Source organism: Theropithecus gelada, chromosome 15, assembly GCF_003255815.1.
Source record: "Theropithecus gelada isolate Dixy chromosome 15, Tgel_1.0, whole genome shotgun sequence".
Lineage (NCBI taxonomy): Eukaryota > Metazoa > Chordata > Mammalia > Primates > Cercopithecidae > Theropithecus > Theropithecus gelada.
Window position 1 is genome coordinate 2,406,453 of NC_037683.1, and position 17,540 is coordinate 2,423,992.

At 45.7% G+C, this 17,540-nt stretch overlaps 1 protein-coding gene across 3 annotated transcripts in view; it reads left to right on the forward strand.

The window, feature by feature from the left end:
* CAMSAP1 (calmodulin regulated spectrin associated protein 1) overlaps positions 1-17,540 on the forward strand; it is a 97,347-nt gene that overhangs the window by 37,040 nt on the left and 42,767 nt on the right. The window contains exons 4-6 of one of the 3 annotated variants that reach the window (XM_025359975.1): positions 5,200-5,280; positions 6,371-6,403; positions 9,110-9,251. In XM_025359975.1, coding sequence (XP_025215760.1) covers positions 5,200-5,280; positions 6,371-6,403; positions 9,110-9,251 — 256 coding nt within the window. The remainder of the gene's footprint in view (positions 1-5,199; positions 5,281-6,370; positions 6,404-9,109; positions 9,252-17,540) is intronic. The other 2 variants (XM_025359976.1, XM_025359977.1) reach the window with 2 other exon arrangements.

The window sequence follows — 17,540 nt, forward strand, 5'->3', positions numbered from 1 at the left end:
CCTTGGTCTCCTAGAGTTCTGGGATTACAGGTGTGAGCTAATGCATCTTGCTGAAGTTGTAAAGACAATTTTAATCTATCAATGTTTGCCATACTAGAAGTTAAAAATCAGAAAGTTTAAAAATACTTATTTAAAAATAACAGTAAGTTGATTTCATATTAATACTAATAATGTTTTAGTGAAAAATAACTATTTTTCAAAACAAATTAGAAGGGGCTGTGTGTGGCTCACATCTGGAATCTCAGCACTTTGGTAGGCTGAGGTGGGAGGATTTCTTGAGCCCAGGAGTTCAAGACCATCCCTGACAACATGGTGAGGCCCCATCTACAAAAATTATTAAAATTAACCAGGCATGGTGGTGTGTACCTGTAGTCCCAGCTACTTGGGAGACCGAAGCAGGAGGATTGCTTGAGCCAGGGAGATTGAGGCTGCAATGAGCCATGATCGTGCCACTGCACTTCAGGCGGGGTGACAGGGTGAGACCCCCATCTCAGAATAAATTAAGGAAATAAAGAAGATGGCAGTATTTTACAGTTTTGCAAGTGTCTTACTATCTGGCTTGCGAGAAGATAGCTGATTCTCCTATCTGCTTTTGCATTTAATCTGTTACAATATGTTGTTTTTATTGAAGTTCATGAACAAAATCTGGCTTCATGTAGATATATAATTGGAAGAGGGGATAGTATTTTCAGTCTTTTCTGAGAAGTATGCAAATCTGTTTTTGCTGTTACACCAAAACTTGACAAACAATAGTTTCTCAAAGATTATTATGTGGAATTTGAAACTATCATCAATTAATGTTTTTAAAAATTTGAGAGATAATTCACATGCCATAAACTTCACTATTGTTAAAGTGTACTAGTCAGTGGATTTTTGTTTTGTTTTGTTTTTTTGAGAGAGAGAGAGAGAGACTCTGGCTCTGTCACCTAGGCTGGAGTGCCGTGGTGTGATCTTGGCTCACTGTCACCTCTGCCTCCTGGGTTGAAGGGATTCTCCTGCCTTAGCCTCCCGAGTAACTGAGATTGCAGGTGTGTGGTACTGTGCCTGGGTAATTTTTTTATTTTTTGTAGAGGCCAGGTTTTTGCCATGTTGGCCAGACTTGTCTTGATATCCTGGCCTCAAGTGATCCGCCTGCCTCGGGCTCCCAAATTGCTGGGATTACAAGTGTGAGCCATTGTGCCTGGCCTAGTCAGTGGTTTTTAATATATTCATAAGGATGTTGTATTAATCTGTTTTCACACTGCCTAAAGAACTGTCCAAGACTGGGTAATTTATAAAGAAAAGAGGTTTAATTGACTCAGTTCCACATGGCTGGGGAGGCCTCAGGAAACTTACAATCGTGGCGGAAGGGAAAGAGGCACATCTTACATGGTGGCAGGTGTGAGAGAGCAAGCAAGAGTGGGGAAAACTGCCTTATAAAACCATCGGGTCTTACGAGAGCTCGCTCACTATCACAAGAACAGCATGGGGAAAACCTCCCCATGATTCAGTCACCTCCCATCTCGTCCCTCCCTCAACATGTGGGAATTATGGGGATTACAGTTTGAGGTAAGATTTGGGTGGGGACACAGAGCCAAACCATATCAGCTATATAGTCATAATCACTGGCTAATTCCAGAGCATTTTTATCACTCCCGAAAAACTCTCCGTACCTATTAGCAGCCAGACCTCATTCCCTCCTCAGCCCCTGGCAACCACCAGTCTACTCCGTATCCATGGGTTTGCTCAGTCTGGATGGACAGTTTTCATGAATGGTATCATATAGCATGTGATCTTGCATGCCTGGCATCTTTCACGGAGCATGTTTCCAGGGTTCATCCGTGTTGTAGCGGGTGTCAGTGTTTCACTCCTTTTCATGCCTGAATAATATTCCACTGTGTGCTTACACCTTATTTTGTTTATTCATTTATCAATTGATGGGCGTTTGTGGTGTTTCTGCGTGTTGGCTGTTGTGAATAATGCTGCTTTCATGTACAAGCTTCCTATGTGAATACACGTTTTCGTTTCTCTTGGGTATGTACGTGGGGTGGAATTGCTGGGTCATGTATTCATTCTGTGTTTAGCTTTTTGAGGAACTTCCAGACTGTCTTCCACAGCAGCTGTGCCATTTTACATTCCCACTAGCTGCATCTGAAGGTTCTAGTTTTCCCCATCCTTGCTAACATTTATTATTTTCTGGCTTTTTTTTTTTTTGAGACAAGAGTCTCACTCTTTCGCCCAGGCTGGAGTGCAGTGATGCAATCTCGGCTCGCTGCAACTTCTGCCCCCTGGGTTCAAGCAGTTCACCTGCCTCAGCCTCTCAAGTAACTAGGATTACAGGTGTGGGCCGCCACGCCTAATTTTTGTATTTTTTGTAGAGACAGGGTTTTGTCATGTTGCCCAGGCTGGTCTCGAACTCCTGAGCTTGAGAGATCCACCTGCTTTGGCCTCCCCAAGTGCTGGGATTACAGGTATGGGCCACCGTGCCTGGCTGTATATCTTCTTTGGAGGAATTCATACCCTTTGCCTATTTAAAAATTGGATTGCCTTTTTATTATTGCATTGCTCTTTGTAGATTCTGGGTACTAGATCAGTGAGTTTTTTATACTCTATTATTGCTATAGTAACCATTTCTGGTTCTTGCATTCTTCCTGGACTTTTTACCCACCCAGGGTTTTGCACCTTCATGCTTTGGTCATTTGGAAAATTGTTTCACTGAGTTATGTAGATGTTCCAAATGTTGTCACACTTCATGTTACAGTATCAAAACTTATATTCTTTAATATCACCAATCTCGGCCTGGCGTGGTGGCTCATGCCTGTAATCCCAGCACTTTGGGAGGCCAAGGCAGGTGGCTCACGAGGTCAAGAGATCGAGAACATCCTGGCTAACACGGTGAAACCCCGTCTCTACTAAAAATGCAAAAAATTAGCGGGGCATGGTAGTGGGCGCCTGTAGTCCCAGCTACTCGGGAGGCTAAGGCAGGAGAACCCTGCCATGTGTGAACCCGGGAGGAGGAGCTTGCAGTGAGCCGAGATCGTGCCACTGCACTCCAGCCTGGGCAACAGAGCGAGACACCGTCTCAAAAAAAAAAAAAAAAAAAAAATTCGTCAATCTCATCAGAAAAGCCTTTATATATTAGGAAGTTATCTAGCTTTTGGTGGCAGAAATAAGTTTTCCAAAATTTATTTATTTTTTTCTGAAATTCATATTTTATTACTGGAAACAAGTAGTTTTCCTTTAGTGACAGACATTCATTTAAAAAAAAAAAACACTTCTTTGGTTTTTTGTTGATGTCTTAACATGTTTGCAAATATGAATAACTGATTTGCTAGTGGCTCAGCTTGTAACTCAAGTCAGGTGCACAGATGCATGTCCCAAGGTCACTGTTGTCATTTGGTCCACAGGAGAGGTGCTTGGTGCCTGCTGACCATGTGGTCACGGAATACAAAATAAGTTGTACGATAAGGTAGAGATTTAATAAAACTGTTTTCCATCTGTATCGTTTCCTTCAGCCCAAAAAACTTCTTTTAGCATTTTTTTTTTTTTTTTTACAGGCAGTTCTACTGAATTCTCTCAGCTTTTTCTTCTGAAAAAGACATTATTTTGCTTTCATTTTCCAAAGATATGGCTGGATATAAAATTTTAGGTTGTCTGAATTTTCTTTCAGGTGAAAATGTGGCTCCATTCTGTGGTGCTGCTGGGGTTGCTTTGTGAGATGAGGTGGGACTGGGCTGACAGTTCTTGCTCCAACTGTTTTAGACACTGACTCTCAACCGTTGTCTTGTCTGCAGCCTTGTCTCTGGTCTGAGGATGGGAGGCATCTTGGGGGTGTTTGCACGGCCCCTGCCTGGCATCTCTTCCCCAGCACTGGGACTGCACTGACTCTGCTCTGTGTAGCTTTCCCTTGCTTATAGGGTTCCCCTCTTTCCTTCTTTGTCCTGTGGATTTTCAGCTTTTAGATTTTCTTTTCTGTGTTGTTTTTACAGGGATCAGAGTTACAAGCAAATGTTTGATTTACTATGTTTAGTCTTCTTGATTTTTTGGTAATGTATAATTATATTTTCCTTTAAAATGTTAGTTTCATTAAAAATTTCAAATTAATTTGCATTTTAAGAAGGGTGTGTTTTTACATGGTGCTTTTTTAGTGGCTTTGACTTTCCTCCAAAAATGTGACTATTTGTTTCATGTTATGTATTGGTATTTTCATTCATTTTCTTGATTAGATTTTCCAAAGGCCTTTTTTTTTTTTTTTTTTTTAAAAGAGAGACAGGGTCTTGCTGTGTTGCCCAGGCTGGCCTCCAGTTTTTGGGCCCAAATGATCCTCGTGCCTCAGCCTTCCGAGTAGCTGAGATTATACGTGTGAGCAGCCACACTCGTCCTTTACGAAGGACTCTGTCAATCATGCATACAAAACTTCGTTGTGGATTTAAATATCCTTTCTTCTACTTTCTCGTTGATTGAATTTTACATTATCTATATTGATTTTTTTGTCTTTTTTTTTTTAGTTTTAAAGACACTTTTCATTCTCCTGATTTGATGTGCATGGTGGACTCCCTTGTCTGTGTTGTTTGATGACGAAGCATTCAGCTCTGTGCCTTTTCGTCTGATCATGGCTTTTACCTCGTCCCTTTAAGCACTGCTGAGTGTGTTTTCCATACGTCATAATTGCAATTTTGATACTGAGTTAGGAATTATAGGAGAGAATACTTAAATTTCTAAGAAGTTGAAGTAATTTGTAAGGGGTTTATAGTTAAACTTTTATAATTAGATTTGATTTGGTATGATTTTTGCATGGTCTGGGATGTGTGACCTGGTCATCCTGTCACAACTCAGGCTCTTCGGTGAGATGTCTCCACCAGACTGTTTTGTAAGTGGCACTTGCTGTTCGTGTTGGAGAAGCTGAGCTGTTTGACAGCAGTTGTTCGGTGGGTGACCACTGCCAAGATGCAGTGACTCCGCCCCGCAGTGAAGGGGGAGCACTGCGCTGGCGTCGGAGTGGGGGTCGGGGCAGGTGGTTTCCTGGTGGTAACAGGTGGACCTTGTTGTGGATCACAGGGAGTCCATGTACTTCTGTGTCCGTGTAATTGGCCTAAACAATGCCCATGTCTAGGAGTCAGAGGTAGATCAGGTGAAGTGGGGGTCTCTGGGGGATAATTGTGGAGATACAGTGGTGCGGGACAGCAATTACCTCTTTAATGCATTTCTCTTCTACTTTAGGTAAATCTTAAAATGAGAGAGATAACAGAGAAAGAAGTGAAATTAAAACAGCAGTTATTGGAGAGTCCAGCTCATCAAAAGGTAAAGGGTGAATTTAGTTTCTCTGGAATGCGCTAAGTTAATGTTGCTCCCAATCTTAAAGAATTCTGTTAGTTCCCATCATTTGCTTATTCTCTATTTTTACTCACCAAAGAAGCAGCTAGTCTCTTGGATTCACCTGGTGGGCTGATTCTCCACACCTCAGTGAGATGTGACCACGGCAGCCTGTCCTGTCTCTCCCTGGGAAGGGGTGTTTTGTATTGAACTTTATGGTGGGTGAGGGTATTTGGGGGAATTGGGAACCTTGAGTGAGGGACGTAGGGCCCACCTGGGCGCTAGCTTCCACAAGTCAACAAACAAGGGGAAAATTGCCCATTGCTAAAGATGCCCCCGGAAAGTCCTTGAATGGCCCGTGAGGTGCAGCGTAGCTGGTGGCGTACCTGTGTGCCTGTGCCATCACTCTGCTGGATGAACCCTACATGCCTCCTGAAGTGGCGTGATGGCTGGGCTGCACCTTCCAGCCATTAGCCTTTTTCTTCCTCTGACATTATTTTCTCTTTTGCAAGCACATGTGACTGAATTCACTCAGTTCAGTGCACACAAGATGCAGCCCGACCATCTATAAGTTCTCGCCTTTGGAGGGCAGTGTGCCGCCTTCCCCTGTTCCTTTTTCCCCGTCCAGGGGCACCGGCCCCTGGCCATGCATTTGTTAGCTGGGTGGGCGGGTGTGTCAGGCTGCCTGGTGTGCCTCCCTCGTCTGGATCTTAAGCATCGAGCTTCCTCCCTGTTCCTCAGATGGTCATGTTTAACACATGGGTACAGACTAAGCACTAGGCCCTTCCCGCGTCAGAGCTGACTTCTTGCCTTTTGGTACCCAGCCCATACCAAGTTTCCGAAGTATTCTTTGCTACTGCAAAGAATAGTGTTGTGGAGGTGACTCGTGATCTTCCACTTTAATCATCTGCTAATACAACATGCCTATGGCCACGCACACTGGGAAGACTTTGCTTACCAGAGGCCCTCCCGCCTCTGCCGTGTAAACGCCGTGGGGAAGTGTGTGTTACCTCGTCCACACGTGGACCTGCTCTGCTGATGCTCCTCTCCTGCCTTCCTTCTCTCGCTTCCTGAGCAGTCTCCCTCCAAGTGGTATTGGAAGTTAGTGCCTGTAAGTGAACCCCGAGCCTCCAGCTGCCATCTACAGAGCCATCCTGTCGCGATCACTTGCTTCCATTAAAAATTGCTCGCACCCAAAAGTGTTTTTTTTTTTTTTTGTTGTTGTTGTTGTTTAAATGTCCCACCTTGGAGTTATTTATATAGTACAAGAATTGGCCTGATTCTGAGCCGAATAGGCCTTGTAATATGGCACTTTGGAACTCTAAGTTACATTTCACCCTGTTTCCTAGTTACTTCTTTAAGTGATCAACATGCACGTAATGAGAAGGCGTTCTCTTTTGTGATAGATACAGAGAGAATGAGAAGTGGTCTAGTTGCCCAAGTTACTCTTTATATTTTGTTATTTCTGATGTTACCTTGCCTGACTGTGGTATTTAACATGACATCTATTAGGAGCCATCAGCTGGGTGGTCCAGGTATGCGGGTGATGCACCTGGTAGACTAGGGCTGGAGGGCTGCAGAGAGGGGCTCTCACCAGCGTGTCAGATTCCTCTGTTCTCCTCTGTTCCTGCTGCCTTGGTCTGCATGGAGTGGCGAAGGGACATTTCCTTATTGTCAGGAAAGGGTCTGAGTTTAGGTCAGCCTGGCCACAGGCTTTCTGTAGTTAAGTGTGAATTTTCACATAAAAAGAAAGGTGAAAATAGCATTTGGTTTTCCAACCCTAGTTGTGCTCCACCTGGTGGCCCATTCTGGAAGCAGAGCCAGTTTGTTACCCAGGCCCCTGGGGAGAGTACTTGGTGCCAGTGGTGCCTGTCTCAGGAATTTTGGATGCAGATCTTCCAGAGGGCTTTATGCGTACTCCATTAACTGCCTGCATCCTTCAGTGTCATTATTGGGCCCCTGTTTTCCTTTGAAGTCCGTCCTCAGTGGGAGTAAGCTGGGAGACAGGGCTCCTTTGAGCAGCGGTAGATTCTGCTGCGGAGCTCACAGATCATTTTGCTTCTCTTGAAATATATTAATAAGACGGAAGAAGAAAGCATTTTAAATCAGTATAGATCTTTTAACTTTTTGAATCCTGAAGACTGAAGAGCTAAATATCAAAGCACTTATGTGATTTAGTCAAGGGCTCACAGACTTCATCTGTCCTACAGGAAGTGAGGTTTCACTTGGGAGTTTTATAAAAACAGAAACGTGTTACCAAGAGCAGTAGGTCCCTTAATGCTTTTTTATTAGATAGTTCGTAACCCTAACTTTCTGACCCCAGTGTTCGGTAAGTAGGTCAGTGAGGAGAAGCGTGGAAAGGCCTGGGAAAGACGGACAGATTTAGAGGTCTAACCTCAACACTGTACAGCCTAGAGGTTCAGACCACCTGATTTGCAAGGCAGCTGTACAAGTTCCTGGACTCTCGTAGTTCAGGAGTGTTTCACCTGACCTTAAGCCCACCCCATCCATCTTTAATCAAGAAACCATGTGCTTTCCCGCATGCCTGTGGCCACCCCTCACGTGTCTGCTGTCTGTGTGGAAGCCTGGCCTGGCGCATGCTGTGGTGCACTGCATGCTGGAACCCGTGGAGTTTGCACGCGTGGTACAGTATGAGGCGGGTCACGTTTCGTAGAGTGTGCCGTGGGCTCCGAGAAACAAGTTAAAGTGTGTGCTGAAACGGATTTTACTGACATAAAATAAGCCTTATTGCTAAATTTGAGAATGTGTTACACATGTTTTTTGCTAAACATCAGTATTGATTATTCTGTATGATGTACTTACTGACATAACAACTTGAAATTATTGATTTTAGACAATTTCTCCTCAAGTTGATTCAGCTGCATGACTCTCAGAATTCAGTCATTTTTATTGTAGATTGCTGGTTTTTTCCTCTAGTTTGCATCGTGTATTTTCCTCCTGTGGAGAAAATGTGGTTGGCAAGAAATGCCATATTTTAAAGCTGTATTGTGGCTGTTAATGCAGAAAACACGAGTGTACTGCAGGCTGTTTGGCAGTGGGGCTGGGGCTGAGCGTCCTGCCCTCAGTCGCCTGTGTCTGTACTCTTGTACGCTGACATGCAGATACGGGGCGGATCTGAGGGTTTGATGGAGCGCAGAAGGCCACACGTGTGGCTTCCTCTGAATGCAGAAACACAGAATCCTTGAGCAGACACTTGTCTTCTGGAACACCTTGCATGGATTTCATCTCCTGATGCTTCATTGCCGTTAATAGAGTGGTGGTGGTTATGTTACGAGAAATTTTGTCTAACCTGGCTTCTGAAATTTCTCAAGCTAAATATTAATGCTGTTTTGTGTTTTTCTTAATGACTGAGGCTAGTGATATTACTTAGAAAAGTAACAGTAACTTGGGTCTTCTTAGCGTCAGGATGTTCACCATTTAACTTGTTTCTCGTTAGTGTCTAGTACGTCAGCTTTCGGTAGTGTAGGTGTGTGTTCTGTCTCCTTTCCCGTGTGTGCCTGCACTAGTGGCAGCCTCTGCTTCCAGGTCAGTTTAGAGTAGACTGGCTCTGGTATTGCTGGCAAGTAGTTGCTGTTACCCAGTGTAGCCATGAAGCCCAGCTACTTGGATCTTGACATATATGTTCCAGGCAAAGTACGTAATCCAGACGTTTCTAACTTTTTCTAGATGATTGCAATTGTTCTCTATGTTGTCTGTTAGGCGTTATGTTAATTCTTGATCTAACAGTGTGCCTGTAACATATATGGTAGTGAAGAGACATCACATGCAGAGACCGTTTTCCTTTTATCAACTACAGGTCCGCTATCGACGAGAGCACCTTTCTGCTAGGCAGTCACCCTACTTCCCGTTGTTGGAGGATTTGATGAGAGACGGCAGTGATGGTGCTGCTCTCTTAGCTGTGATTCACTATTATTGCCCAGAGCAGATGAAACTGGATGGTGAGTGGAGAACGCTTCCCTGAAACAGACCCGAAAGGGTTAACAGAAAATTACAGTGTACATTAATCCACATATAAAAAAAAAAAAGAAAGAAAATGGAATCCTTAATATAAATGGGGATGTTAGCCTATAGATGAAAAAATCGGGGGATGATGTGCTCATACTTAACCTGCATTTTATCTGATGACAAAACTGCACTTTGAAATTAGCCGGGTGTGGTGGTGCACGCCTGTGGTCCCAGCTACTTGGGAGGCTAAGGAGAGATGATCACCTTAGCCCGGGGCAGGGGCGGGGGGTGGTGGAGAGGGAGAGAGAAATCGTACTTGAAAGTATTTGAGTGATGTGTGAAAGTATTTGTGACTTTACCTATGTCTCAGAATGGGTAGCTTTTGTAAATCCTTCCTCAACTGATTTAAATCATCTAGAACTTAGTTTGAGGATGGGAAAATTAATGCAAAATTGAGTCTGTTTATGAACCATTTATGAACAACTGCCACACGCTTGGTGTTAGGGACATTCCGATGACAGCATATCTCCCTTCAGGTGTTTACAACCTAACAACGAGGAGAGAGACAGTGAATGACTATCACCAGCACGACAGTGGCTGTCTGGACAGGGGCCAGGGGGAGCATGAATTCTGATTTAGGTTTTGCTAAGCACCCTTCATTCTGAAGTAGGCAGATACCAGGCCAAGAGGTGCCCCCCGAACTAATATGGAAGCATTTGTGTCGGACTTCAGGCGCTGGGTGCATTGAGCTAACATTGATCTTGTTCCTGCTGAGCGTAAAAGTGCTAGAAAATACAGTTTTTTAGACAAAATAGTTTCACAAATATATAGCTGCAGTTAAAGGAAGAGGCTGGGCACGGTGGCTCATACCTGTAATCCCAGCACTTTGGGAGGCCAAGGCAGGTGGATCACCTGAGGTCAGGAGTTAGAGACCAGCCTGACCAACGGGGCAAAACCCCGTCTCTACTAAAAATTAGCCGGGTGTGGTGGCACGTGCCTGTAGTCCCAGCTACTTGGGAGGCTGAGACAGGAGAATTGTCTGAACCCGGGAGGCAGACACTGTGGTGAGCCGAGATTGCACCACTGCATTCCAGCCTGGGTGACAGAGCGAGACTCTGTCTCCAAAAAAAAAAAAAAAAAAAAAGGAAGAAGGAGAGAGCCTCAGGTACCAGGAGATGATCTGTCATTGAGTGAAAACTCCTCAGTGGAGGACAGGTAGGTGCCCTGGGGCCCCTGGGCCTGAGTTTCCATGTTCGTTTGGCCCTGGGCCTGTGTGCTGTCAGGAGCTGTGACTGGGACCTCTTGGGAAGAGAACTGGAAAACTCCACCTACTGCCCAGGAGTGAACCAAGGAGGTCTGACAGATGCCCTTGGCTCTGGGGATGTGGAGGAGAAGCTCTTTAAGGAGGAAATGCAGCTCTTGGGTACACAGTGGATCAGAGGACGGTTGAGATGTGTGTCACCCATATGGCGTGGGAATGCCAGTTGAACGTTAGTGCAACAAGTAGTCTAGGACTAGTGAAGCTCATGGACCCTGGCAGGGATAAAGCACAGCTTGGCTATACAGGGACATTTCCATGAGCCGGGGGATGCTGGCTGCCCACTGAGAAGAGCCCCTGCTGGAAGACGAACTCTGAGAAATCAGAAACCATGCAGGGAAAGCAGGTACTGCAGCTAATTTGGCACCAGGACATGGGTGAAAGATAACAGGATGTTTAAAATGATGGACATAAAAGGAGAACTAGACAAATTAAAGAAGACTGGGGATGGGGGATGGAGTCTTGAGCTGTGTTGCGATTTTCTTCATCCCCCAGGTCTTATCTTGGCACTTTTTTTTTTTTTTTCTTTTTGAGCCGGAGTCTTGCTGTGTCACCCAGGCTGGAATGCAACTGCGTGATCTCGACTCACTGCAACCTCCATTTCCCAGGTTCAAGCGATTCTTCCACCTCAGCCTCCTGAGTAGCTAGGATTACGGGTGTCCGCCACCACAGCCAGCTAATTTTTTTATTTTTAGTAGAGATGGGGTTTCACCATGTTGGCCAGACCGGTCTTGAACTCCTGACCTCAGGTGATCCACCTGCCTTGGCCTCCCAAAGTGCTGGGATGACAGGCGTGAGCCACCGCGCCCGGCCATGGGACCTTCTTTTATGTGTTCATCTCTTATATTCTCCCTGCTGAGTTCTGGATGCCTTTTATTTTATTTATTTATTTATTTTGGAGACGACGTCTCACTCACTCTGTCACCCAGGGTGGAGGGTGGAGTAGAGTGGTGTGATCATGGTTCACTGCAGCCTTGACTTCTCTTGACTTCTCAGGCTCAGGTGATTATCCCACCTCAACCTTCTGAGTAGCCAGGACTACAGGCACATACAACCATGCCTGGCTAACTTTTGTATTTTTTTGTGTGTGTGTGGAGATGGGGTTTTGCCATGTTGCCCGGGCTGGTCTTGAACTCCTGGGTTCAAGCGATCTGCTTGCCTTGGCCTCCCAAAGTGCCGGGATTCCGTGTGAGCCACCGCATCTGGTCCTGGATGCTTTCTGAAGTCTACCTTCTAGTTCATAAATTTGACTTTTCCTTCATTGTGTGCGGCCTGCCCTGTATGTCTGTTGGGGATCTTAAGACAGAGCGAATTGCTAAGGATACAGGCTCATTACCAATTATAATCATGTGAACGGTTTACGGGAAGGTGTGACTGTATTGAAACTCATTATATGTAAGAGCAGAACATCAAAATGGATTTTAAATAATGGCAAAGTTATGGCCAGGTGCGGTGGCTCACGCCTGTAATCCCAGCACTTTGGGAGGCCGAGGTGGGTGGGTCACGAGATTGGGAGATCGAGACCATCCTGGCTAACACAGGGAAACCCTGTTTCTACTAAAAACACAGAAAACTAGCCGGGTGAGGTGGCAGGGGCCTGTAGTCCCAGCTACTCCGCAGGCTGAGGCAGGAGAATGGCGTGAACCTGGGAGGCGGAGCTTGCAGTGAGCCGAGATTGCGCCACTGCACTCCAGCCTGGGCAACAGAGTGAGACTCTGTCTCAAAAAAGCAAACAAACAAACAAAAATGACAGAGTTACAAGGAGAAATGGACAGAGCCACATTGCTGACTTTTGTAGCAGAAACTGATTGATAAAGCAGACAATTTAGTAAGGCCATAGAGGACTTCAGGCTTTATCCAGTGCACCAGCCACTGTGGAATCTGCTCACTTAGAGACAGTAAAGACAAGCACTGGAGCCTTTATAAAATGTGCAGTCGATTAAGGCCACAGGTGAGACTGCAGCAGATCCCAAAGAACCAGTACATTCTCCACAGTAAGGTCAAGTGAGAACTCACCAGCTAGAAGATGCAGCCTCTTTTCCTGCCTGTGAATTAATGATGGTTCATTTCAGGTGTGAATTTGACTGGATTGAGAGATGCCTAGGTGACTGGTGAAGCATTGTTTCTGGGTGTGTGTCTGAGGGTTTTTCCAGGGGTGATGGGTGTGGCTTGAGAAAGGAAGACCTGCCCTCAGTGTGGGTGGAGGAGGGGGACTCTCCCTCTCTGCTCTCTCTCCCTTCCTGAGTGGGGCACCTTCTCTCTTCCTGTCCTTGGACATCACACTCCAGGTGTTTTGACTTTTAGACTCTGGGACTTGCACCATGGCCTTCTGGGGGATTTTAGGCCTTTGGCCTTGGCCTGGGGGCTGCACATCAGCTTCGCTGGCTCTGAGGCTTCCAGACTTGGACCCAGGCATGCTGCCACCCCTGAGTCCCTAGCTTGCAGTTGGCCTGTCGTGGGATTGCTCTGTCTTTGTGATCTTGTGAGCAAACTTCTCTCGTATGTCCTATTGGTTCTGTCTGTCTGGAGAACCCTGACAAATGCACAGTTATTCTAAAATCTTAAAAGATTGAGTGCCTGAAAGCCAGAGAAGACATTTAAATATTTCATGGACCGTAGGGGAAAACGTAGTGGTACTTGTTAGTGTGAGCTCAGCAGGGGCAGAGTTTTACCTGGTTTGCTCACTGATGTATCCCAGTCATCTGAAGTAGTGTTTGGGGCCAGTTGGTGTTGAGTAGGTGTTTGTTATCAGAAAAAGAACATAGAAGTAAACCCAAAAAAAGTTGAAGGAGAAATGAAGGGCAGTTTTCTGTCCATTTCTGTTAGTCAGAAGTCACTCCCAAACAAGGAGAATAAGGAACTGAATTGCAGATTCCATTTTGGATGAAACTAGGATATATCTGGACTCTGAACAAGTCCACTAATGGAGAAGTAATTAAAAAAAAAAAAAAAGAAAAGCAAAGCGGAGGAGGGGTGGGTGTCAAGCTGGGGAAGCAAAGAGGCTCATCCTGTAGGACCCTGGACAGCAGAATGGAGCACCAAGGATGCTGGTGGACAGCAGTACCTGGGGTGGATTCTTTGAAAGTTGGTCTATAGCAGTGAGAGCTCTGGTTCACTTTGCTTCTCGTGCCTTTCTCCTCACATGCCCTTAGTAGATGCGGGACACTCTTGAGGAGAACTGAGCCAGATAAACTCTAGCCTCAGACCCCAGGTGCAGGCGGGGATGAGGTGACACTGAAATCAGGGCTTTTGTGTAAAATTCTTCATACTTGAAGATGAGACTGGTTCTCCTCCCAGTGCACCCTGCCCCAGAAGCCACCATTTCTCTTGCTTGACTCCATGATGCAGACCTGCCCCACATGCAGCACAGGGAAGGATTCTTCTCTGCAGAAATCGGCCTCAGGAAAAAGACCCACAGTGACTCACTCCTTACTAAGAGCGGCAGCCAAAGATTCCTGACATTTGAGGAAAATCACTGACCTGAATGAGAACCCAAATCAACAGAGATGGTGCAGGTGAGCAGCAGAAAATGTTAGAGATGAGAGGGTTTGGACCTCAGAACCAACAGCAGGACTCTGGAAACGATGTCTGCAAGGTAGTGGCACGTAAGTATGTACAGAATCATCAGACTCAAAACAGCTGTTGGAGTGCTACAGCTTGTTTAGAATTCTCTGGCAAAGTCTGAAGAGCCCCCGAAAACCAGTTCTTGGGAAGGAAATCTTTGGTGCTAAGACGGGAGAGCCACTGAAGTGCTAGAGGACAGAGTTGAAGAAATCTCCCAGAAAGTAGAACCAGAAAAGCAAAGAGATAGGAAATAAGGGAAAAAAGATAGAAAAATAAGGATCAGTGTACGAAGAAAGAGAGGAGAAAGTAGGAGAAAAGAACTCAGTCAACATAAAATGCAGAAAAGTGTCCCAAGGACATGAGTGGCAAGTAGGAAGGACCCACTGGGTGGCCAGCAGGATTCCTGAAGAAGGGCCATGGCAAAGCATACCACGATGAACTCCAGAACCCCTGGGAAAGAGGAGATCCCAAATAACTGTGGAGAGACCAAGCGGGTTACACACAAGGCAGACAGCCCCAATGACACCAGATTCCTCAGCCACAGTCCTGGAAGGAAGATGACTGGGTGGTGCCTTCCCAGTGCCGGGGAGCGTGCCCATGCACACCATCCTGAAGAGGAGGTGGAGGGAGGCTTGGGCCGAAATCCACAGTGCCAGCCTTCCCATGGATGGGCCAGGAACGTGGGACAGAGGCACAGATCAGTAGAAGGCAGTTGGCCTGTCTGGCCCAGAGGCAGTAACATAGGTGAATAACTGAGCCAAGTATTAAATCCAGGAAAAATGAAGAGTTGTCCAAGGAGTGTAAGTAGAGATACTGTGTAGCCCAGCTGTGGAAGATGGTTACATAGTTATGGTGTACAGAGACTCAGTCTGGGTTTAATCACACATCCTTGGCTGTGTGGCAGCTGGGGAGGCACACAGAGGACCACCCACACTGTGGTTGTTGTCTGCTGTGACAGTGGGCTGTAGCCTCTTAGTGATAGGGTAGGGGATGGGGCTGCATGTTCTCTTACCAAGGCCACAGGCAGAAGGAGTGGAACGGGCAGTGATAAGGTTTGGCTCTGTGTCCCCGCCCAAATCTCTTCTTGAATTGTACTCACATAATTCCCATGCGCTGTGGGAGGGAGCTGGTGGGAGATAATTGAATCACAGGGGCGGTTTCCCCCCAGCTGTTCTTGTGGTAGTGAATAAATCTCACGAGATCTGATGGTTTAATAAGGGGAAACCCATTTCGCTTGGCTCTCATTCTCTCTCATGCCGCCACCGTGTGACATGTACCTTTCATCTTCTGCCATGATGGTGAGGCCTCCCCAGCCATGTGGAACTGTGAGTCCAGTAAACCTCTTTCTTTTGTAAATGCCCAGTCTCAGGTATGTCTTTATCAGCAGCGTGAAAATGGACTAATATAGGCAGAGACCTATTTCTCTTAAGCTTTTCAAAACAAATGGTTTGGCTTTTTTTTTTTTTTTTTTAAATTGAGATGAAATCTTGCTTGGTTGCCCAGGCTGGAGTGCAGTGGCCCGATCTCTGCTCACTGCAACCTCTGTCACCACCCAGATTCAAGCAATTCTTGTGTCTCAGCCTCCCAAGTAGCTGGGACTACAGTCGCGCACCATCACACCCGGCCAATTTTTAAATATTTTTAGTAGAGATGGGATTTCACCATGTTGGCCAGGCTGGTCTCGAACTCCTGACTTCAGGTGGTCTTCCTGGGAGCCTTGGCCTCCCAGAGTGCTGCGATTACAGGCATGAGCCCAGCCAGCTTCTTAAAGTAAAATAAAAATTTTAAAATTTTGCCATGCAGCGATAGAAAAGATTGTGATCATGTTTTTTGCAGGAATGTGGATGGAGCTGGAAGCCATTATCCTTAGCAAACTAACAGAGGAACAGAAAACCAAGTACTGCATGTTCTCACTTAAGAAGTGGGAGCTAAGGCCAGGCGCAGTCACTCACGCCTGTAATTCCAGCACTTTGGGAGGCCAAGGTGGGCGGATCACCAGAGGTCAGGAGTTCGAGACCAGCCTGGCCAACATGGTGAAACCCGTCTCTACTAAAAATACAAAAATTAGCTGGGCGTGGTGATGCACACGTGTAGTCTCAGCCACTCGGGAAGCTGAGGCAGGAAAATTGCTTGAACCCGGGAGGTGGAGGTTGCAGTGAGCTGAGATCATGCCACTGTACTCCAGCCTGGGTGACAGAGTGAGGCTCTGTCTCAGTAAAAACAATGGGAGCTAAATGATAAGAACTTAAGAACACAAAGAAGGAAACACAAGACACTGGGATCTCCTTGAGGGTGGAGGGTGGGAGGAGGGAGAGGAGCAGAAAAGATAACTGTTGGGTACTGGACTTAATTCGTGGGTGATGAAATAATTTGTACAACAAACCCCTGTGACGTGAGGTTACCTATGTAACAAGCCTTCATATGTACCCTCCCAAACCTAAAATAAAAGTTAAAAAAAAATTGGCAGATTTGCTCGATGTGGTAGCTCATGCCTGTAATTCTAGCACTTTGGGAGGCTGAGGCAGTGAGTTCAAGACCAGCCTGGGCAACATAATGAGAGCCCAAAAATTAAAAAGTTAGCTTGGCCTGGTGACGTGCACCTGTAGTCCCAGATACTCAGGAGGCTGAGACAGGAGGATCACTTGAGCTCAGGAGGCTGAGGCCACAATGAGCTGTGATTGTGCCACTGCACTCCAGATGACAGAGTGAGACCTGCTCTCAAAAAAAAAAAAAAAAAAAAAAAAAGTTTTGGCAAATTTAACAGCAAAAAGTGAATAAAGTAGAAAAAATTCCAAAGTTCTAGAGAATATGTAAAACTAAAAGCTTATTGTTTTAAAGAATTAACAAAATAGATAATCTGGAAAGATTGATCAAGAATACATGTATAGCAGCTACTAAAATAAAAATACTGAGAATATTTGTGTGCCATATGTGTTTGAAATGTTAGACAAAATGGGCAATCTTCTTTGAAGCCAAAAGTGGTGGGCAGTCTAAATAGACCTATAACTACAAAGAAAACGGACTCAGGAGTCAACAAATGCATCCACAGGGACCAGCTTCTTCCTGGGGCATTTCCCAGACTCTCAAGGAATTGTCAGCTCCTGTGTTATGTCCCCTGTCCTAGATAATAGGAAAAGATGGAGTGGCCCGAAAGCGGGGGATTATTCCCTGACACCAAGTAGACTATGAGAGGAGATTCTAGGCTGGCTTTCTATGTTCGTATAGATTGAAAATCCTATGTAAAATGTTAGAACAAATTGAACACATTTCTGTGGCAGTGACTTGTGGGCAGTCACCGCCCCCTTCTGATGGTGGCTCTGGGCCTTGTAGGGACGTGATGGGACCTCATAGACTTTTGACCCCACCCGTGGCAGGTGCAGTTCCAGTGAAGGCCCAGGAG